This window comes from Pezoporus flaviventris, unplaced genomic scaffold (assembly GCF_033815535.1).
Source record: "Pezoporus flaviventris isolate CSIRO_AGI_PZ_B2104156 unplaced genomic scaffold, CSIRO_AGI_Pfla_v1 ptg000002l, whole genome shotgun sequence".
NCBI lineage: Eukaryota > Metazoa > Chordata > Aves > Psittaciformes > Psittacidae > Pezoporus > Pezoporus flaviventris.
The window spans coordinates 43150318-43174756 of NW_026892550.1; the positions used below are offsets into that span (position 1 = coordinate 43150318).

Consider the following 24439-nt stretch of genomic DNA (forward strand, 5'->3'; position numbering starts at 1 on the left):
CCCACGTTACTCTGCTGCCAGGGGCCTCAGAGCTGGGGAAATGAGGACTTACAAAGCCTCGGGCACACAGCATCTCCAGGAAATGCATTCACAAGAGGCTGAGGCGTTTGCTGCTTGCTATTTCCCATTTACCCCACACACCCCATGTATGTGATAGCACCATGGGGATGCACGTATGGATGTACTCTGCCATGCTGACAGTTGCTTAGACTATCAGGCATGTATTAACAGCAACACCAGCTAGCCTGGCAAGCTGCAAGACACCTTCTTGCACCTTCTCTTGTCATCAGGTGGGACAGTCACTGCCACTGCTGCAGGATGGCACTGCACTCTGCTTAACCACCGCTTCCTTCACTTAAATTTTCTCTTCATATTCCTTTTTCAATCTGGGGTGGGGGAAACACATCATCCATCTCCAGAAACTACTATGTCATCACCCCAGCTGTTGCCTCATAGCTATGGGCCAAGCATTTAGCTATCTGAAGACAAGATTTAAGTTCCCTGGGGTCAGGCTCAACCCTTACCTATGGTCCCACTGCAGGATCTTTTCTGCCTGCTGTATCCAACACCATGCCTGAAAGATGAAGGACAGACAGGTATTGGTAGTTATGGACCTTCATCACCTGAAGGCACCAGCTAAATCTGCCTCATTGTCAACATCTTCCAGAAATGCCTGACTCTACCACAAGAACTGACAGACATGAAGGCATCTGCCCACTACCTACTTTCTAGAAGCCTTTTATAGTTGCTTGTTTGGACTTTCATTGGTTTCATCATCTATAAGTGCCTGTGCATGGAGGGTGAGGAAAAGATGAAGGAGTAAAACAGCCATCCCCAGATGCTCCTTTTTTATTAACTGCTATAGCTCAAAGACATGCTACTTCCAATTGCTTATTCTCTAGCTCCACAGCACCACACAGCCATTGGCCTCCTGGTTTTTAGACTGCATTAAATAAGACAGTTTAAGATCTAAAGATGATAATAGCATAGGAACTTAAATATACATATACCAAAGAAAAATCAGGACACAAGCTGTGTGAACTGTAAAAAGTAGAGACATATTAACACAACCTTTGGGTCCTGAGCTTGGCTGGAACCCTGCTGGTCTTCCTGGTGACCAGAGCTGCTCTATCAGAGCTTGATTTCTGACAGCTACTCAATAATGTTCCAGTACCAAAGCTGTGCAAGGCAATGAAAGGGTCAAATATGCAGAAAAGGTGAGCAATACAGGAGGCAACATATGATCCAGATGCTTCCAGATGTTCTCATTACCACTATTAGGCCCTAGTTAATTCTGTAGCTTTACATCTGCACAAAAGCAGACAATATATACAACTGGTATATAATCCATTGTTCTGAATGTTATGTAGTTATTCCACCAATTTGTGTGATAATGCATCAATAGGCTTTCCTGATCCCATGTGTGCAGAATACAAGTCATTCACATGGCTGAGGCACACACCTGTATCCTTTACTAACTAATTTCAGGCACAGTTAGCATTTTCAGAGCAGGAAAATAGAAGCTTGCATTTTCTCTCCTAAACTGAAAAAAAGCAACCACTGTGAGTACAGCAATGCAAAGCCCAGGAGCAGCATTGCTTGCAACACTGGCATGTTATGTTAGCAAAATCAGGAAATGTGCCTTAAATGGTGAAAGGCTAAGAGTCAAAGAGTTAGAACTGACCAGTCTTTATGGAAGTTTCTTCTGCCCTGAACCCCAGGCTACCTCGGGGGAACTGTGGGGAACTCAAGAAGCCCAGATTCTGGGCTTTTTCCTAAGAACAGAGCCATTTTCCTAGGCATCTGTGATTGTCCTTACCACAGAGACAATCCTCCGTACCCCCTTACAGGAAAGCAAAGGTATGGAAAGGAAGGTCCAGCAGCAATGAATGTCTAAAAATAAAGTGAGGGAGGGTTAAAAACATGCTTTCTAATGCAGGCAAGTGACATTCTACCAGTGACCTGCTGGGATTTGGGAGCAGATCAGGAGACAGAGCTGACAAAAGGGCATGTGGACAGCTATAGGAGGTGCAGTAGGAACCCTTTTAAAGCAAATGGACATACCTGGTCAGGGGCAAAGGCCAGCAGCACAAAACATTAACACTGCAGTATTTCTGAACAAATCTGAACTGGCAATACATATTGGCTCAAATCTTAACACAGGAAGGCCACATTTTTCCTGATCTGACTCAGGGAGACCTACAATCATTCTCTGCATACTGCAGAACTACAGCCTCCTCTTTCCTCTTTTCCTTCTTCCTTTCCCCCAGATTTGCTCACTTTGTTCCTGGAAGGGGGTGGTGATGGTGGTGGTGGAATTAAAGGTCTTATTTGCATTCCAAAATGGAATGGCAAAAGCCTGTTGAAGCCTCAAATACTTCCACAGGGATAAGACCGCTACATGTTTTATCAAGACAATATACATGTAGTTAAGGAGAATAAGACTAGATAGACTAAGTTAGTCTTTCTGTTAGACTTTGGCCACTTCTATGGGTAAACAACAATTATGGTAGCCACAACCACCACCATTTCCTCAAAAACATTTTTAAACCTACTTTTAGGTTCTTTCTAAAAGCTTAAGTCCTGCACGTATCATTAAAGGAATACTAAAGAAACAGTTACTGAATAGGATTCAAAATAAAACAATCAAAGGTAACACATTACAGCTCCAATAGCTGTATAATAAATAGATGAATAAATAACTCTCAACAGCCAGAACGTGCTCCCATTAACCTACAGACTTGGAAATTAACAAAGAGCTGTAGCTTTCTTTCCTCTCCTTGTTTCTACTCTGGCATTTTGAGGATGATTTTAAGGATTACTGTAAGTAAAAGTTTTCAGGTCCAGGAATGAACCTCTGTTTCTACAGAATAACAAAACCTAGTTATTTTTATAAAGCTATCACAGTTTGGTGCCAGTTTTGACCTACCGCAACTAATGCCACAAGAATATTGTATGCATTTCCTCACTCGAAAGGCACATGACTGCAGAGGCAATTAGCATCTCTCCTAGAAAACAGTCACCCATCAACCTGTGGGACTGTTAGTAGATACATGCGAAATACAACTGCAGTCTTCAGCATGTGGGCAAGGGAGTACTTTACAGTGTGACTTGCAAATCTTCTACATGGAATGCAGAGAACAGCTGCAACTGTTCTCAGGGGCCAGTGAGAAATATTAGCCCAAAGAGACCCAATCTCTCTCATGAAACTGGTCAGGGTAAATTAATTGCATTAACTGGATTTGAATTCCAGTAGTAATTCTTCATCCACTTACACTGAATTTAAATATGAAAAATGGCAACTACTGGAAGAACAATATGTGAACTTGAATCTCCAGTGACTCTGATTACCCACTGCCTTCTGCAGAGTTATGCATTCCCCTGCTCACAGGCTGCCCTCACTTTCCAGAAACACTGTTATACCTTGCTGTCATCACACTATGACAGATGTGTGTTTCCCCACCTCTCTTGAAGAGGTATCATTATAATACCCTATGATGCACAGCTTCTGAAATCTTTCCCATTAGTGAAAACATCCTATGCAATTAAAAAGCCCATCTCTAAAGGCCAGGCTAGAAGGTGAACATACAAATTATACACTTGTCATCCACAGAGAGTACAAAGGGTAATTGCCTAGTAACTCTTACTGATGTATTCATCCACAGACTGACACAAGAGACTGATCAAGAGACTGTAGCTTGCCACTGGCAACTATTCATGGCAGCGACGTGATGAAGTGGCTTCTTTAAAGTCCATATTTGAGTATGCGTGAGACTAAGCAGTCTACAACACTGTCATGGGGTAGCTCACAACATAGCAAGAACAGCTTTAGAAAAATGTTTTGTGACCAAGTATTAGGCGAAGATACCTTCACACTATATGCAGTCTTTACCTTCCCACATGCTTCCCAAAATGGTGTTTCCTCTTATAAGCAGAATAAAGAGCTCTTGTGCAGAAGAGTGATAGCACATCAGATTCTGTCAAGTCCTTTGAATCCAAAATAACACATCATTCTTCCCCCATACTCCAGTATCCCACATAACACTTATCCCCATGATATTAATCAACAGGTCACAATGCTTCAGAATTCATTACTAAATTCAAATTAATGCATAAATATTATTTCTCATTTAAAAAATCACAAATTCAATAGAACTATTTATACTGACATTCATTTATACTAATTCATAAAAAGGAGTAAGTTTCAGAACTACAAGCAAGTGCTGACAATTATGAATCCTACCTACTCATCTACAACTATTTTGAAAAGCATAGAACACAATATAAGCCATTTGTGATAGAAAAATACTAAAAAAATTGATATATGAATGAATTAGTATTTCAGCTGCACAGCTGTATGTGTACTTGTGTGTATATATATATATATATTTGCTTGAAAATAAACCTGAGCAAATACATAACATAGGGCCAGTCTTGCTACATGATGAGACATGGCAGTGCACAGGAAAGCTAGTAATAAGCTGATCCACGTATCAGGAAATATGCTTTTAAAGGGTCTGAATCTTTGTTAGTGTGTTTGAAAAAAGTGTCAAGTCACATCAGCAAAAGCACCCTCTGTCCCACATGAAAAGGTCACACTGTCAAATTCCATCAGGATGTACACAGTGTCTCTTTGAAAGAGCATCCAATGGAATTTGTCAGAACTGCTACCAAAAGATGCCTCTACACAAAAGACATGCTCTTGCACTTAAGTGGATTATAATCACATAGCCACAGAAAAAAAAAAAGACCATTTACCTTTCAAGTATTCTACCTGAAAAAGTATTCTGCTGAAATCCTAGTTGCTTATCTAAAATTCATCTATTCTTATGCAAAGAACAGAGGGAAGCAATGTTTCTACAAAAGGGAAACAAGCACACCACCTCTTCATTCACGGCTCCCTAACAACACTGTTTTTCTTTCAGGGGAGAGGTCCTCCCTCCTCACTTCGTTTACTAATAAACACCATACTCACTGCGCTGCTAAAGGAACTCACAAACTTCTGTGCTGCTAAAATGCATTTCACCAGGAAGCCCATCCCAGAGCCCCGTGGGTTTTGCCTAGTTCAGCATGTCACTCTGCTGCGTGCCTGGTGTCATGGAAGCTGCAGATAAGAGTCTGGAAGGCATCACAGGAGGTCCTTCACCCTCTGTAGCCATGATTCAATACATGTTCAAACTTACCTATGCCATTTCTAAGGTATTTGTAGCTTGGTTTTAAGGTTCCGGTGTAAAGGCTTTTACAACCTTCCCAGGCAATCTAGTTCTGTGTTTGGTTATTGCAATCATTAGAATAGTTTTTCATCCAACTTACTTTTCCTGTGCAATTTAAGGCTATTACTTATCGCCAAGTTCTCTGTGAACCTGAGCAACAGGCTATACCTTTCCTTTTTTAAAGGAGATACAGAAACCCACCAGAAACAACTGTCTTTTGAGCTCTATTTTTGTAAGTTTTTTTCTCCTAGAATGCAGCTGCTCTATGTCTGGTCTTTTTACTCTACTCTTGAATTCTCCCTAGATAGTTATATATCTCTCAAATATGATATCCAACACTGCTGCAGTGATATAGCTGAACCTTCACTAAAGCCAACCTGAGTAGAAAGATTTTTTTCACACATTTAATTGCTGATTTCCATATCTTAGTATGGCGATTTTGCTTTTCACAAGAAAAATGTCTCAAAAATCAACCTGTAAACTACTATAACATCTTTTCAAACCCTTCCCCCTTCAGCAGCTGCTCCAGATAATTTGCATTACATAATACCCTTGAACGTGCATATGTCCTTGCGCTTCCCACCACTGACTTTTATTTGGTATTTTTTAGATCTTTACAATTTGTCATGCTCATTTTGAAATCTCACCTTGTCCTTGGTCCATGCAGCCTCTCCTAGTTTTGCCATGTGCAAATGTAACAAAAGTATGTCTTCTATTATCCGCCTCATCAATATAAATACTGAGCAGAAGCACAGACCCTATTATAGAGCTTCATTGATTCTACCCCATTTCTGATACTGAATTATGGATGAATACACCTTGATACAATTATAGTTTTAGATTGACACTACTGCAGTTTCATTAGGACTGTATTTCCTTACTTTCCTTAACATAGTATCATCCAAAACTGAGGCAAAACACCAAAGACAAACTTCTCCCAATCAACAAAGGTCTCTTACAGTGGCAAAGACAAATCTGTGTTCTTCTAGGTGTTTCCAAATTGGTTTTTCTGATACCCTGCTCTTTTCAGTGAAACTAGCTCATAAGATGTTAAAGTGAGGAGGGAAAAAAACACTGGAAGTACTCTGAAATATACCACCAGTGCCAAGATTAGTCTTGCAAACATACAACCTGTCCTGCAGAATGTCTGCAGGCAAATAGCAAAGTACAACATATCACTGTATATTCCTAATATAGATTCCTAACCTAGATAAACCCATAATGAAAACACAACTTATCCCATAACATATGGGACACTTCCTAACATACGAGATTGACAACACATTTCTCATCTAACTTAAAATAAGAGGTAACTTGCTAGAGTAGCCATTTTATTTAAGCAGGGTGTTATATATATAATAACTAAACAGCTGATCTTCCAGCTGCCTCTGTGTGTTGAAGTAAAACCCCACTGACAAAAAACAACCTATTTTAAAATTTCCTTTTTTTCACTTAACCAGCTAAAATGCAGCTTCGTTTTAAAGCAAGTTGGCCCAAGTTGACACTCTCCCAGAAGATTAGCCTTGTTAGAATGTGCCTGAAGTATAAAAACACATGTATGCATGTGTCTAAATATTTAGGTCGGTTTTTCATTGTAGAGTAACCTCTTCACTGGAGTCCAAACTTTAGGCCAAACAGAGACAGAAAAATTCTCTGAAATACACAGAATTATGGCCTTTTGCCAAAAGCCAAATGACCATGCTGAATTTCAGCCAAAAGCCCCTTATTTCACTTTAAGCTCTGTGCCTTCAGAATATATGTGCAGATATATCTTAAGCTGCATCATTCTATCCTGGTGCTCCTTTGCTCATTATTCTTCATGGCTGTTACAGTCTCCTTTTTTCCAAGTGCCAGAAGCCACTTACCCCTGCTTCTCTATCAGTTCTTTCAAAATCCATTTTCTACACAGTTCAACTAATTTCAGAGTTCAGGAAGATGCCCTTTGAAGATGTGTCAGCTGATGTGCTCCTAGGTGGTCAGAAGAGCCCTGGTTGATCTTTAGGGAACTACCGCAAGACAAAAAATTCCAGGAGATGCATGACAAATTACCATATAGAATGGTTTTAGTTGGAAGGGGCTTTAAAGACCATCCAGTTCCAACCCCCCTGTAATGGGCAGGTGTGGAGACAGTGTTCTCATGGGAGAATGCATAATTGGTACATAAACTCTGAATAATCCTGAAAGATACAGCAAGGCCATGAGAGGCCCAAAGAAGCTTAAGCAAGCAAGATAAGAGACTGGAATTCACCGAGTTAATGAGAACTGTGAACTGTTGGCAAGCTTTCGAGGTTGAGTTCTCACACCTGTGTTTAACCAATTATATGTTAGTCACTAAGGGTCTTCAGGACATGTATCCAATCATGCAGCCAAATCACTGCAAGTGCATGTAAGAAATAGTATATAAGGGGTTAAGGATTTGTATAAAATGAACAAGAAGCATAACTCATATTGAGTCGTTCTCTTGATTCCGGTCGCTCTCTCCGACAGGCAAGGATACCTTCTACTAGACCAGGTTGCTCAAAGCCCCATCCAACCTGGCCTTGAATGCTTCCAGGGATAGGGCAACCACAACATCTCAATCAGTGTCTCACCACCCTCATAGCGAAGAATATTTTCCTTAATATCTAATCCAAAATTCTCCTTTTTCAATTTAAAACCATTCCACCTTGTCCTATCACTATATGTCCTTATAAAAAGTCCTTCTCCAGATTTCCTGTAGTCTCCCTTTACGTACTGGAAACTGCTCTAGAATTCTCCTGGAGACTTCTCTTCTCCAGGCTGAAGAAACCCAACTCTCTGAACCTGTCTCCATCGGAAAGGTGCTCCAGCCCTCAGATCATCTCTGTGGCACTCCTCCAGACTTGCTTGAGCAGGTCCACATCTCTCTTGTGTTGGGGGCCCCACATGCATGAAAGCCTTCTGAAGAAGCCAGCAAAAACTATAAGACACACTCTTTGGTGCAGAGATTTTAAAGACATTGTTGGAGTCTACCACAAGCCAACAATATATACACCAAAAGTTGCTAAGTCCAACTGATAACTTGTTCTTATCACTGGTGAACCACAACACAGGAATTAAGGGCAAAGGTGAGAACTCTTTAAACCTACTTCTGTCAGGGAAGGTCCTTAAACCATCATATTATGGCCTCGTGTAATCACAGCCAGATTCTGCTCTGCAGATGCTTGGCCTGTCAAAGGACCAGCATTTTCAGTAACCGAACTGCAAACAAGCTTCCCTTGATTTTAAAGAGAGAGAAAATTGGGGAGGATTAAAATAAATGAGCAGAAATACTGCTTAAACTTGCAATTCCTTCTCACTTGCTATGATTACCAAAGGAGCTTAGAGCATTAGTGATCAAGTTTACGTTTTTAATTCCAGTCATTAGTACCCTGTTCCTTTTCAACTTAACAGTTAAAATTTACATGCACTGTTACTGTGTTTAACTATGATTATATACAAGTACATTTATAGATTTATTCGTAATTTTTTCTAAAAATTAGGTTTAGCTTTGGTAAAACATTTTGCTTTGTCTTTTAATGTAGCTTTTGAACAGGTGATTTAATTTGCCAATCTTCCAACTGAATGATAAGCCAGTCAAAGAACAGTTTAGAGAGTTGAGAAATCACAGAAAATACCTTAGCTTGATGCAGTTAGTCAAGGAAATGTGTTCTTTCATTACTGGTGCACTTCCATATACATTCTCGTACTCCATGAGGAAGGAGGAAAAAAGGGGAAAAATAGGGGGTGGGCTTTCTGGTTTTGTTTTTGTTAGCAGCAGGTAGCCCAAAAGTTATGGACATGAACATACATTATCTATTTCCTGTCATATCCTCATCTAGATCTTCAGGAGATGAATATCTTAAATATACAATTCTCTATAAAGATGAGACTAAGTAAAAAAAAAAAGACTGCTTACTTTTATATCTAGTATTTTTTGTGTACTTTAAAGCAAGTGTCTGGTTCGCTCCAAAGAAAGCTTAGTTTAACCCTCTAAGGCTAACACAACTGTGGGTGGAGATACAAGTCTAACTTCAAAAGAATGACTAATTTCTAATTGCAGATCTCTGTTAATGGTATTGATGCATAAACCATAAAAAGCACAGCTTGTGTCTCAGATGCCAGGTGCATATTTCATGGTCAGTAGCTGGAAAATATCCTCTTAATTGCAAACTGAACATATTGAATCTAGAAGTGATTAAAACCCCACTCTGTATAGACTTGATCTGTAGCCTATTAATCTTGTGGCACCTAGACTGGGCTTAAAAGTGTTTGTAGACATTTGCTTTTCCAAATGAATCATTACATTTATATAAAATAGTTACTTAATAGTTCATTAACTGAGAGCACTGACAAGGCTCTTTAGTGCAAATAACCTTTCCGATATGTTTTCTAAACAATAGTCTTTGCCACAAAATATAAAAGAAACCCCGTTAAACCATTTTATATATTATCAGCATTTTGATGAATTTTGAGTAAAACTGAAGAAACTAATTTTAAAGCCAGGTTAGTCTAATCTTCATTTAATTTCTTCACTATTGTTTCCTCTCTGGGAACAGGGACTATTCCCAGTATTAATAAGAAATGTCCAAAAGAATCTACTGTTAAGTTTTTGTGGCATTAAATACATCTGTACCTATAACATATATTCAACCCAATTTGAACATAACAGAACTTAATAGCTGGGTGTCTCAATAAAAAACCCCACAACAAACCAAAACCTAAAAAAAACCCCAAACCCCAAACTATGCACCCCACAAAATCCAGCAGCTAAATCAACATTACCTTTTCAGCATTCAGCTTTAAGATATTAAGATGAATGAAGAAACTGTTTCTCATACTGTCTATATACCCCAATATAATTCTTCACATCAGTATGTCAAGCTGAAATTTTCAGTGTTTATACATATCAGAATTAGAAATTTTTGAGGCCTCCACAATGAAAAAAAAGACACTTTCAGGTACATACTACATAAAGCATGGCATTTTCATGGTATTCAGTAAAGTCTGGATGTTTTCCCAAAGTTTATTTTCACACAGCCAAGTAAGTATTAATCTTACGAAATAATCTAACCCTGAACTGGACTGGTAGCAATGCCTCTGAGATCACACTTTCAGATTCAAAAGGAATCTGGATATTTGTGCTTTGAAATCCTGTCCATTTGAGCCACTTACGCCTTCTACTACAGGATGAAAATAAACAAAGAGAGCAGAAGTAAAAAAGTTGACACCAAAATTGCTATGTTACATGTGTTGTATCTGACAGTTTGCTGATTTTTGAGAACATAGTTTGTCTTGAAATGTTCAGATCACCGTTTTAAAGGTAAAAGCCTAAGACAAAAATTAACACCAATTTGGCATTCTAGAAACATGCTAAATAAAACAGGAATCCTGACAGGCAACATCTAAGACTAGCCCTATAAATATCAGCGATCATACCTCATGGAAGTCGCTTGCATCAGTCAGTATGTAACTACTTGTGAGATTATTGTGCAAAGGCAAAAAGTAACTAAAGCATGCCTACTGTGAAAAAAAAAAAACAGCTAAGACCCAGCAATATCTTAATATACTGTAGATCAACATTCCTCTAATTAGTGAAAGAATGAGAAGTCTGAAATCCTAAAAACGTTTATTTTACAGTGAACACTGAAAATGTTTAGGTGTTGGTAGTTACAAGCTGGACAACAACTCAGAGCAAAATCCACATCATTTATATATCTGGACTGCCAGACAAACCTTTCTATAAAATTAATTGTCAGGGAAATTGTATTAAGTTCCCTAACACCTCTCTCCGACACACAGAAAGAATTAAACTTATGCAGCAGGTTAATCCTGATGTTATGTGGCGATTTCTTTGTTTGCCTTACAAAAATATGGATAAATTATGAACTATAGAAGGCTTGCATTCTCTACTCCTTTGTCCTTGACCATAATCTTTAGGGAATCTAGCATCATTGCATGTATCCAACTTTGCATACACACATGGTATGTCTTACAAGCCTTTCTCCCAGAGGAATAGAGAATCTCTTCTCTATGACTGCTTCCCCAGGACAATATCCTCCAGCCTACAAAAATATGCCTCAAAGTTGAGAAAGAGTGAATTAAAAAACAAGGATTAAAAATGTAACGAAGTAGTATGAAATCACAGAGGGGTTTTTTGCACCCCCAACCCGTTTTTTTCTTCTGATGACTCTTGGCAGTTTTACTGCCTTTAATGTTGAGGAAGAATTTATTACTCAATCCCAACTCACAAAAGATGGCTTAAACAACATTTCCAAGTGTCAAAAATAAGCTTTAACCACTGAACTGCTGTGGTTGTTAGACAAAATCTACATATTTTGAGATTCTAGTCATATTTTCACAATCCCATACAGGTAAAATGGAATTACCCAAATATATCCACAAGCCCAGACTATTATGTAGCTTCCTCTAGTGGTCAGTCCCTAAATCTTGTTTCTTCTGCTATTTACTGTAGATAATTTTATATGCAAATACTGAAATTCTGTGTTCTAACGCTGTACATTTGGGAAGGCATTAGAGTTTATACTTCAGCTCTCTAATACAAAAGCCAAGGAAACCAAGCCAAAACATACAACAGAACATTTGTTACTGATATTAAAAGGACAAACAGTGAAGTCAGCAAAAACTAGAGTTGGTATTTTAGTACTGATTTCCCCCCCCCTGTGAATATGCATTATAGTATATTTAGTTACTAGGCCAAACATGACTTTCCCACCACAAGACTCAGGAAGCAAGACAGATGTTCAGCTTTTAGTTGAGTCTTCAGATATTTGCTATGAATCATCCAAACTTTGTTTTGACCCTGGAATTAGTGTGTGTTTTAACAAGGCTTATCACTGTACAATAGGTTTGTTTCTGCAATGCTCCTTTTAAGGCAAGAGCAATTAAAAAGGCTTAGCAAAGCATTCACCAAATTTGAAATCTGAAATCAGATGACAATTTGATATACCACTAAAATACCACAATAAAAATCAAGGCATCTCTAAGATATGGGATTGGAAATTAATAGACTGAAGTTTTATACTGAGCATCAGAAATACTTCTTTACAGGCTTAAGTCAGTAAGAAAGAAGAGGGAAAGCCCAAATGTAGAAAGTGACAACTGGCCATTACAAAATGTATTACACTAAACAATCCAACTCAGTGTCCTTATAACATAATGGCCATCTCTGACTTCTAACTCAAAATTAAAATAAGGTAGACTTAGTAATCTGCTCAGACAATCTAACTGAAAATAACCACAAGGATTATTTAACTTGTACAGCTAGTAGAAAATGGTATCACTCGTGCAGTTTGAAAATGCTTTAAAATCTGAGAACCAATAACTAGTTATAAGGCTATTGTCTGAAATAGAGACAGTAACTTTCATGTCTAGCTGAACACCTTCCACTGCCTCAGATTCTTTATCACCTTCTTACACTAATAACTGTAACTTCCTGCATCTTGTTTTGTCTTTGCACTTCCCCGCACTATGGAACAAAAGAAATGCCCCCTAAACTCCCACCCCCCCCCCCCCCTTAAAGTGTGTAAAAGTCCATTCAGCTTTGACAAAGACCTCAAAATTGACATCAACATTTATTCATTTATACATTCCCAGCAAAAGTGCACACTGCCAGTGCAACAATGACTGATGAAACATAAAAGGAAGCAGAAACATTTACATCAAAGGTTAGGGACTAATTATTTTCAAAACACTACTGCATATTCCCCTGGGAATCCTACAGTCAGCCCAAGAAGACTAGCCTCACCAATACCCTGGACTGCTCATCCCTTCATTGCAGAGGCTCACATGGAGCTTCCACACACTTGTAACAAAGAAAAAGACAAATGCATGACCAAATAACTAACTTTATGTTTCTTTCCCTCTCTTCAGGATATTAGTCTCTGTGTCACCAGCTAATGCAGTCTGCCCTAGCATTCAAGCTGTGATTTGCCCCTTTGTGCCTAGTATTTAGGAACGTGCTCACTGCTTCAAAAGAGAGGCCCCTCAAATCATTCAGTGCAATGCTTACTATAAGGGTATCTCAGCAGTTAAAATACCTGGCACTACAAATCCATCTCTGCTGTCAGTATCTGCCTGCCCTCATTCATTTCTACAGCTGGAATCAGCTGGAAAGCATCTAACTTGTCCCCAGGAGAGCACACAGTGAGGGATTTACAGCATAGTAACTAACCTCAGGTCTCAAGTTTGCTTATTCCCTGGCATACCATTAAATCCTTGGGGAAAGATAACACAGCTGACAAAAAGTGTCACAGCCCCTCAAAATAAATACTGTCTGTCCAATCTGGGGGTGTGCTGCCAACTTTGTTTATGTTCCTGGCTTTCTTTCAGCACATTTTTAAAGCTGTGGACTTTGTTAGAAGAATAAGGAAGGAAAAAGATTCAGTCAGATATCTTCTCAGAAAAAGGTCTGTGCCTGTTCCTCATCACTCTAATAGCATTTTGCCATTACAGAAATGAATATGCAGTGATGTTTGGGTAGCAACATAAGAGCCTAATAAATAAAACATGAAAGTTGAAGTAGAGAAAATTCAATAAAATTTCATGCATGCTTTTCATTTTTCATGCTAAGGATCAGAATATTAAGTATGTTTCAGTGCCCGATTCTGCATTAAGTATTAAAGTCACTCACCATTACTTGTACTCCATTAGAATTAGAAACTCCAACCAAAACCCAGCATCAGAGACAGTACAAACAGTAAGTCAACATTGCAATAACATATTTACGTATAAGTGATAATTAAGTGTCTCTAATGAAATGGTTACATTAGAAACAGACAAGACAAATTAAGTAGAAAGATACCTGTTTTGACAGCATGGAATTGAAGGTACATGGGAGCCAGAGACTACTCTTCCTACACTCATTCTAGGGCTCAGAACACTTAGAAGTTATAGAATTAATATGGTTCTAGAAAGAACGATTTTGATATTAATTCTAACACATCAGAATATTTCAATTTTAGGATTGTCTGTTAACTGCTTAGTTACTGCCAGGGCAAATACTGATAAAACCCCCCTTACAGCATATACACAGATGAAAAGAAATGGTCAGTGTACCTGTATTGCATACAGCTTTAAAAAGAAAAGCAGCTATTGCTATTCTTTGACTTACCTCTCCATACCAAATTTTAAGCTAAAGAATTGCAGAACTTAAAGTGAACTTTTGCACAAAAACCAATATACAACTTACGCATTTCTTCAATGACGTCTGGGTCACATTCTCTGTATTTGTCTATTTCTGCCTTTAGCTGCTCTTTTTTCTGTCGAAGGGCAGCAAGTTCCTCTAGTAGAGCTGCACGTTCTGCCTGAGGATTCGAAGTATAGTGGGAGATACAAAAATAAAAATCAGTAATTACTGCCCAGAACCTTAAAAAAAAAAAAAGTAAATCTAAAAACTCTTTCATTACTGCCTTCTGTCAATGAACCAAACTGAAGAAAAAAAAAAACATAAGGACAAAATTTTCTACAACCTCTGAACTCTTGACAAACTCCAAACAGATCTTTTAATTGTTTGGCTTAAAGGTTACATGGTATTTAGGAGTGTTAGTCTTGTAATTAAAGACAGCATTACAGAAAACCCTATCATTCACATTTTCCCAAATCAGGATGCTGCATATGAATACCTTCTGAATTTATTATTCACTTCTTTTCCACACCATTTAAGAGTGTGGAAGAGAGTCTTAAAAATAGCTTGAGATATTTATGATATGGTAGTCTTTGCTGGGAGAGTATACAATATCAACCTCAAATACTCTATTGATCAATGAGAATTTTCAGACACTGACTCAACATGAGCCCTCCCATAGCCAACTCGGCACATACTTCTAATTCAGTCTGTAGTAACAGCCAAACATTGTAACTGGCTGATATTCAAAAGAACTCATGCTAGGGCACTGGGTAGCATAGAAAAGCCAGGTTGCCATTACAAAGTCACGCTATCTCCATGGCAGCCCAGGAGCCTCACGTGCTTTATTGTTTGTTTTTAGTGTGTCCTCCCCCCACCCTAAACTTTCTTATTCACAGTGCTTTTGCCAACAGTCTGGAGTCAGCACATCCTGAAAATGCAGATTGGAAATCTGCTCCCAGATGCTGGAGCATGGAGGCCAGCTCCTCAGAAACCTAAATCTTGATCTAGATTTTTCAGGACTTCTTCCTGGTGTATAATTCAGAACTAAAATGCTGGAAGCATCAACCAGAACAGGATTTCCAGTACCACTTGCTTCTTGTGACTAGGCAGGTCATGTGGTGAAGAAGCCCCAGTGTCTCAAACAGTCCAATTTGAAACCTGACAAGTACAACTGCAGGAGAAACTTGCCTATGATTTCCCAATTACAGTCAAACCCAGAATGTTTCTGTATAATATTTTGAATTCTAAGGTTTCGCACTTTCCTGCAAAATCTAATTCCTCCTGAAAGCTTCTAGCTAGCTCTACTTATACATTTATTTACTGGAGGTTTAAACCCCTTTAGACTCAACATCTCAAAACAAATGAACACCTTAGAACACTATATGAAGTACCGCTAACTAATATGCTACTTCATATATATGGTAAATATGAAGACTAAATATCATTTTGCAGTGTTAACAGCTTCAGCATGCAAACAGCACAAGGTTACATGGCTGCTCAGAATGGTAATTCAGAAATCTATAAGACTAAAACCAAACCAAACTAAAAAAAGAAAAAAAAGACCCCCAACACATAAGTTTATAGTTACTGGATTTGGCAGCTCAGCAACCATTGGCAACTTTGGTACATGCCTCTGGGTAGTTCAAGTTTTCAGATTTAAAGATATCTTTAAAAGCCTGAAAGATTGCCAGACTTCAGGCAGTCACACATTTTCTCTGCCTTGGAGCAGCCAGTTGTCAATATTTTACACATTAGGTCATGACCAACTAAGGAAAAATCTAATACCTGATTTATTTTGGCCCTATCTCATCTCCAGTATTTAGAACTCTTAATGGATTTCCAACAAGTACACTAGTATTTATAAACTATGGATACTGGAATGCCTCCCCCACCAAAGCAACTTACAGTATCTTCACGTCCAATTTTTGACTTCTCAATGCTTTTTTGTAAAGTCTCTTTTTTCTGATTGCTTTCAGCAAACTGGTAAATGAAACAAAGACCAAAATCAACCTATTTCAGTAACAAAGATTAAACATACCTATAAAACATGCATACACAGCAACATATTTAAATAAATAGATGAATATACATTTTTAGCTATATAAATTTATATATCTTTAACTTGTGTAATAAACACAAAATAACTGCAAAATCAACCTAATTTAAGTCTGAGGCTCTGAACTACAGAAAAGAATCACAGGAAGCAACTTAAAGTCTAAGAAATTTTCACTCCCACAGCACATCACCTTGTTACGCATTGCATGTTCAGCATGGGTCCAAAATCCTATTTCATAACCTGGCATCTCTGTGCAAAGGACTCCATGACATGGAGGATCTGGATTATATGATTTCTTCTGGTCCTTCTCCAGCTCTCCTTATTCAATGCAAGCAGTAAGGTGCAGCAGATCCACCCGGTCAGCTGCTAATACCAGTCTTTAAAGACTGATGTACCATAGGCATGGCCTCAATCCTTTTTGCATACTGGTGAATAGAAGCCTTTATAGCTCAAAGGCATGTAAAGCCATGTCTCCTATTTTCAGTGCTGCATTCACACTGCTAGACTTCAGAGTTCCCTTCCTTCAGGCCTGAAGCAGAGGAATCTCACAGACGTTGCATCTCACAGGGCTGGTGTGAATACTCTCTCCATTTTCATGTTATTCCAGGAGGAATCATTCATAAAGAGATGTCTTCATTAACCTGCCACCCATCTTGAGCCAGGCCCTTCCAGTTTAGTTGGAAGTTTTCTAGACACACTTTGGAAACTCTTAAAATAAGCAGGATTTATGAGTTGCCCCTTAGGGACACAAAGCATTAGCCTTCTGAAATATTAAATGAGATTAATAAAACTGAAAAAAAAAAGTCTAATAAAATAGTTTGGAAATAACTTACTGCATTGGAAACCAGAACAAAATAAAAATTAAAAAAAAAAAAAACAAACACAAAAGAAGAAACAATAGGATGCTTTGTAAGTACTCAAACTTTGGTTTAGCTTTAAGATGTTCTGAGCAACAGTCAGCTAGAAAACTAGAATATCAGACTAGTCATGAAGCTTATGAAGGTGACTCTCAGAGCCCAGGTTTCATTCTGCTTTCCATCAAAAACCCTCACACAAAACCTCTACTTCCATACTCCCTTTCTCACTGAGGATCCCTGAGTACAAATGCATTCCTTTACATTTCTTGCAATCCCTAGCCTTGATAATATAACCATATTTATACTCTTGTGCAACTGAAACACCACAACCACATTCATACAACACAAACGGAACTGTTTAGGAGCCATAATCACTTCTCAATTTCTATTTAAACTCCTTTTTAGTCTGTATTTTTCAGAAATACATACTAAAATGTAAATGCACGACAAATATTAGGCAGAGCTTACTGCCAAGTCTTAAGAGATCAGCCATAACGGTAAAAAGAAGCTCTGTACTGGTGGTCCATATAGATTAGGACACCACCCAACTGCAGCTCACTGGGTTTAGGGGTTCCTTTTATATAGCTCAATTTTTAAACATTAATTACTCTTTCTGGACCAGTATATGTTCATGCATGTGTGAGCATACATGCAGACAAGGGGGTCTCCTTTCAAAAAGGATGTTTTGGTTTTTCTTCAATTTACATAGAAATTATACGAATGGTAGACATATATAATCTGGGGAAAAGTACATCCAGCTGTTTACTCATTGCTCCCTATGCAAGTAACCACAGAGGCAGTGTGGATTCCAGTATGTGGCCTGAAGTACACCAACACCTTAATTTTGTGGTTAGTTAAACAGTACTTTTTCAGGGTTTTCCACAAAATTCTTAAAGATGTGTGTTAGTCACCACATGATGGTGTACAACAGAGAAGCATATATGCAGTTCAGAAGAGAACAACTATTTAGGTGCAGTTCGCATTTCATGAAGCCCAAGGAAGACAAACACCAGAGCACACATAGTTCAGTGTCTCTGAATAAATTTTTCTTGCAGAAGAAGCCAAGGAGCTTATCTATGCCCATATACTGCAAGTACAAAGAATAAGCCAATGCCTTGTGCAAGGGAAGCCATAAAGGTGTTGCTTTCTATGTTTTTTTCATATTCATGAAGTTATTTATGAATGTATCTGCATTTTTTAAAATAGAAGCAGATAATGAGCTCTCAGGGAATTGCACTAAAATCATAATAGCTGGTTTCCAGCTTGGAAGCATGTTTCTCAGTATGACATCTTACTATCTTATGGATCCTCTATATTCCACAGCATTTAATCATGAAAGAGCATGACAAACACTAAGAATTACAGAAATTACTTAGATTCTAACCTACATAACATGTAAGGTTGCCATGCCATGAAGTTAGAAAATTAGAATATCTCTCTCTGAGAGCAATGATGATTTTTATACAGTTTTATTTAAGATTTTGTTTTCTAATCTCACAGATTGTAATTTCTGATGGAGCTTTTTGTTTGTTTTATTCTGTCTTCACAATCAAGACTTTACCAAATAGAATGAAACCACAGCTCTCTGTGTATTTAGAAGTCACAGTGGGTATTCCCATGACAACAAATAAAAAAGTAAAGGAACAGCAGAAGGAGGCAAGATATTATAAAAAAACAAACGTAGGACAAGGATGCAAAGGCAAAGGAACAGATGGCCAGGGTCTGTGCAAGAAATCTGTAACAATGGGAGAAGCAGGAAGCCTTGAATATAGAGGTGGGAACACCGTTGAAAATAACGGTACATGAAAGAAGGGAAGACCATCAGCAAGGATAAAGGAGTCTGAGGAAGGATGAACACAGATGATACAATACTTAATTGAGAGGTAAGGACAAATGGCAGATGACACGCAGATTTACAGGGCATTAAAAAAGAAAGGCAGAATTTGCAAGTGTTGTATGTATGTATAACAGCAGAGGATCACATCTGGCCAAACAGTGACTTGCTTTCCCACTCACCAGCTGCAGAAAATCCTGACTGCAAAGGTACACAGTAGCAGATGGAAGATTTCAATCCCTGAAGCAATCCTGGGACATTTTTCAAGGTAATCAGCAAATTATTTCTCAAGAAACATCAACCATCCTGAGAGAAATCTGACTCCTGCCAATAGCAGTGGGATTGATCTGGAGAAAAAGATACTTACTGTCTCCCTTCTATGTTTCTTAAAAGTGATGTCTGGCCTGACACATGAACAACTTTCTGTCACAGATGTAATCGACCAGGTGGGGAAAACAAGTACAAAGATACGCTCTACTGTACTAGAAACTTTCATATCTCCGGTCTGACTGCTCCAAATCAGCACATGATAAAAGCAAGATGCTGGAAAAGCAAGAAAGCTGGAAAAATACCATCTGTGGGAAAGCTGTCCGAAGGAGGAGGAGAGACTAGATAATTAGAAGTCAAAAAGTAAAGAAAAAAAATCTCAACAAGAGCATTTTCAGTGTTGGCAAAACATGCTGGGACCCTGCAAGAAGACCGTTTAATGAAGTAACTAACTAACATCTCTAAAACAGGAAAGCTGGGAAACAGTTACTTTAGTTTTACAGACCACTGTGGTCAGTTAACTGACCACTGGCCTAGCTTCAAAACAAATTCAATCCAAAGTCCCCCAAAGAGATGTTCTTTCTTACATTGGAACAGTCTCACAATGTTTAGTTATACCTTTGTGCAGTAGTTTGCATGTGCTAAGTGCTACGTCCTGATGATAATCATCTGTTCCATCACTGGCCTCAGGGTCTGGTTTCTATCAAAGGATAGATTAGATGTACACAGATAATTTATAATATACTATGCATGCATCATTACTAGGATTTCACTTTGGCAAGTTGGTGATGTACACTTGGATGAGGAACATTTAACCCTGACACACAATGGTAGCAGGTTTCAGCTATCCTCCTTCTCAAAACCTGTCTGATACTGTCCTAGCTCTAAATGACTGGATTTTTATTCTCTAGCAAGAGTTTTTGCTGGTCATATTCCTTCTGGTTCCTCATTCTTAACCACTCTAACCACCAACATCCCACCAAATATGTAGCTTGCCTCCCTAGCATAATATCTACAAACCTTGAGTAAGCCACGCAAACACAGACCATAAAGTATGTACAATGCACAAGAACCAAACCAAGGTCTCATATGCTAACCACCAAGAGCATTCACAGCTGTTAGCCCACTGTCATTATGGTCTTAAAGAGAATTATCATACACTCAAGTGTTCTTTCAGCAACACTCAACTAAAAGTTGTATTAAAAACTACTGCTATTGTGAATGCTACTCACCATGGCACTACAGAATAGTAATTCAAGACATCAATTTTTTAATTGTTTATAATTTTGCAGTTATTTACTTTGGGTTTGAAGCTCACAATACTTTGCAAGGCAAGGGCTTCCTTACTTTTAGCTTAAACAAAAGCATCTCAAGATTTTTAGGGTGACATTTGTTGTAGATGGGTGTATTTCTTTCCTATATTAAACCTAACCCACCAGAGAAAAATAGAATTGACAGAAGGCATGGAGAGAAAGTACTTCAAAGCATTCCTCTAGATTTTAAAGAAAGAAAAAAATTTAAAGCCAGAAAGCAGACTAATACGGAGAGTAAAAACACAAAGATTAACAGCCATAGGACAGTCTGAATATATTGAGAACAGACCTGGAGTGTTAAAAGAAAGGCATAGAACATTACTAAAAGAAACTGCTCAGCAATCAATATTGTTGACTAAAACAATAAAACTTAAAAGAAGGGAAAAAAAAGGTGTAGCACATCCATGTGCAGAATTGCTTTATAAAGTACTACACAATAAGCATACAACTACTGCTTTTACATGTAGAGTCACAAATACATACTTGCCAGGGCCTCCAAATATACAGAAGTAAAACTTCTAAACTAGCTAATTGTGTTCATAGTGCAGTAGAAAGTACTACCATGAACCGCAGTATGGTCACTTCCACTCTGCTCTCAGGATGCCTGCGTACCACTCATATAACCTACCTAGTGAACTCAGTTACAGTAGAAGCAGGTCCCAGGCTCACTGAGACTTCAGTCAGGGACATGACACTTAGTGAAGCACAGACAGCAAACATATGCTTGTTATGTAAATACAATTAAAAGATCTCTTTTATGTTTGTGAAAGGGAAAGAAGCATGCAATGTCTTACCCGAAGTCACTGTAAGTCACTTCAGCAATACGAAGCAGGAAATCATGTATGCTGGGACTGAGGAGAAACATGAGAGAAGCAACTGGGAGACTGCAATGGTTCAAGAAATACAGGCAAGAGCAAGAATAGAGATTAAAGCCATTTTCAGAAATTGAAGAACTGACAATGAGATTACTTTCTTTTTCAGCAAGAGAACACCATAAAATGGATGGGAAACAGTGTAGAAAAAGAGAAGAGACTCAAATAGGCCCACCATATTTGTGTACTCTTTCTTAAATACTACATTATAGGTATACTAGAAAGCATTCAATTCAAGAACTCTCGTTATGTATGCTACAAACTTTACCTTAAGATTACCTTAGTTTCAAAGCAATCTTTGAAAGAGTCAGTTCAAAAACTTGGGAGAATGTAGGGAATAATTTTCTGATAAAAAGGAGACCCAAAACACATTGTATTTGCTATTAAAAAAGCTAAGTAAGAGAAAGCTTTTTTCAGGGAACTGACTGAACAAATATCTGACTCTCCATACAATTGTCCAACAAAGCACTACAAAGATTCTCAGAAAATAAGAACTCTGAAGTTAGATCTCTGCATTCACGTACATGTTTTGCTAGGATATTCATGTGGGTAAAACCAATTTACTTGCCCCTCCCACAGAAACACAGTCCATTGTGTTTCAAGATTAAATTTAGGTTTATAATCCTGATTTATTAGGCATGCTAAGACATGAGAGTGAGACTGAAATATTCCATAGTAAATCAGGCATGGCTCTGTCCTCAGGTCACACTGAGGATGAGTCCTTCTTCCTGCAATTGCTTTTGGGTAAAGAAAACAGAACATGTTGGGTAATCAGAACAAACAAATGAGGAACTCCCCACTCCACTGAAACCTTCACCTATCCGTACACAAACCTTATACTGCTAGCTACAATTATTTTAAAGACTATTACAATACAGTTAACCACTCTACATTAAAAGTAGCTTTTAATTCCATCTTTTTAGATTTGCTATAATAGTTAAAAGTTTACTTAGGGAAGATATCTTGCCATGAGCTTTTGGTGTTGCGTCCTTCATTTGCAGCACCATTTGGTGAGTACTAGCTATACAACAGAAAATAACCACTCCAGGCCAACTCCTTAATAGACAAAAGGTGAAACAGTCTTTCAGGCTGAATGAAAGAACTGAACTTCTCTGGCTGCTGTCAGAGTTGGCATAATTGGCACAACCCGAGGGACAGATGGCTGCCTACTCAGATACAAATACCAAGTATGCCAAATCAGCCTAAAAAAACAACCCCAAAAGAAAAAAAAACAAACAAAAACCCCAACAACCCTGTTTCACAAATGCAGCCTAAAGCCTAACACGGAAAGCTGAAAGAGCCAAAAGGCATTGACATGACTGGCAGGGCTATAGAAAATTTTAATACCTGGACAAGAAGAATGATTGCTACTGCACGCTACTGTACTTAGTAAGCCTACAAAGTCCAAAGTGCTAGTTAACTAGTCTGTTCAAGGTAGAAAGAACATGGAAAAGTATTTTCTCATGGAAAGAAAGAAAGAAGAAAAGTTCTTTCTTTTCCCTAAAGGGCTTTTTAAGATTGCTGTCCTGACCATCTGGGCCATACACTGACAATGCCTTCAGGGACTAAGCACAGACAGTCCCAAGTTAAAACACAATAATCATCTGATATTCCCTGAGCTAAAGTCCTGCCTAAAGACTAGAAAAAAAACAAAACAAAACTTTATTCCACAGCTTTTTAAAGAAGCCCAAATCCAACACCGAGATATTATCAGTAAAATACAAAGCTCCAGTAAAATATGTCTATCAAATTTCAGAGTTTTGACAGCACTTATATATTTACTCTTTATGCCAATTTCACCATTTTTAAGCAATGCTCAGACAGATAACCAACTCATCTCAAATTCCTGATACAAAGAACAGTCTTTGGTGGAATTACCATGTGTTCAGCAATAATGAGCTGTTTGACTGTGCTGAGAAAGACCTTTCCTCTAAAGTCTCCCTGCTGCAAATTAACTTCACGCATTTTGGTTTTATACTCTGCTTTTTCATTTTTTTTCTTCCATTCCTTTCAGAAGAGGAGAATGCAATGAAATGAGACACAACTACATGCTTGTATTTTATTTCTGCATTCATGCTAAGTTTCTCAAATAAAATATGCTGTATTAATTGAATGATAAGATTTTAAGATGAAAATCAAAGCTCAAATTAAATAAAATCAAAACCTCACTGTCTCCAAATCCGGCTTTGAAAGCACAATTGCCTCTGCCCTGCCTCCAGGCTGAAAGCTGCTGGCCTTACAGCACAGACAAGCTTACAGGTTTGCCAGAGAGCACAGAACACGTAAGCCTTGAAACTTTCTCAGGATGTTGGGTTTCTGCTGATATGCTGAGCCATCACTCATACCTGCCATGCCTACTGTGGGACATGGGAAGACTTGCAGGGCATAGAGCTGCATCTGTGACAGATGTGACTGGTTCCTGGAGCAAAAGGCCCATATTTATTCTCAATTTCTTTGCATTTTAGATTAACATTGTAGTAGCAATGTCAGGAATGGAGCCAGCAGCCAGCATGCAAGCCTCTTTGAAAAGGAAATGCAAACCATGCAATCATAGTACCTAAAAAATTTACAGTTGCACAGAAAACACTGTTAGAAAAAGCTAGGATTTTTTATCCTGCATTGTATCATAAAGAATATATAATATACACTATCAGGACACAGTAACAATATATCCTTTTTAACAGAGTAGGATTCTTCCTTCAAACCGACTTTATAATCTTCACAGTAACTACAGAGCCAGCTTAATGCTCTTAAATCGTGCCAATTTTAACTTATGCTCACCAAGAAGGCAGGAAAGGAAAACCTATACTTCTCAGTTACCATCAATCTAGTTACATATTAACAGCTAGTAAAAGGAAAAGCATGAAATTCAACTAATGAAC

General features: G+C 38.2%; 1 protein-coding gene across 2 annotated transcripts in view; it reads right to left on the reverse strand.

Annotated features, from left to right (window-relative positions):
- MND1 (meiotic nuclear divisions 1) overlaps nucleotides 1-24439 on the reverse strand; it is a 39703-nt gene that overhangs the window by 4237 nt on the left and 11027 nt on the right. For both annotated transcript variants that reach the window (XM_061476474.1, XM_061476464.1), the window contains 2 exons: nucleotides 16264-16338; nucleotides 14422-14536 (listed from right to left, as the gene is read on the reverse strand). In XM_061476474.1, the coding sequence (XP_061332458.1) occupies nucleotides 14422-14536; nucleotides 16264-16338 (190 nt within the window). The remainder of the gene's footprint in view (nucleotides 1-14421; nucleotides 14537-16263; nucleotides 16339-24439) is intronic.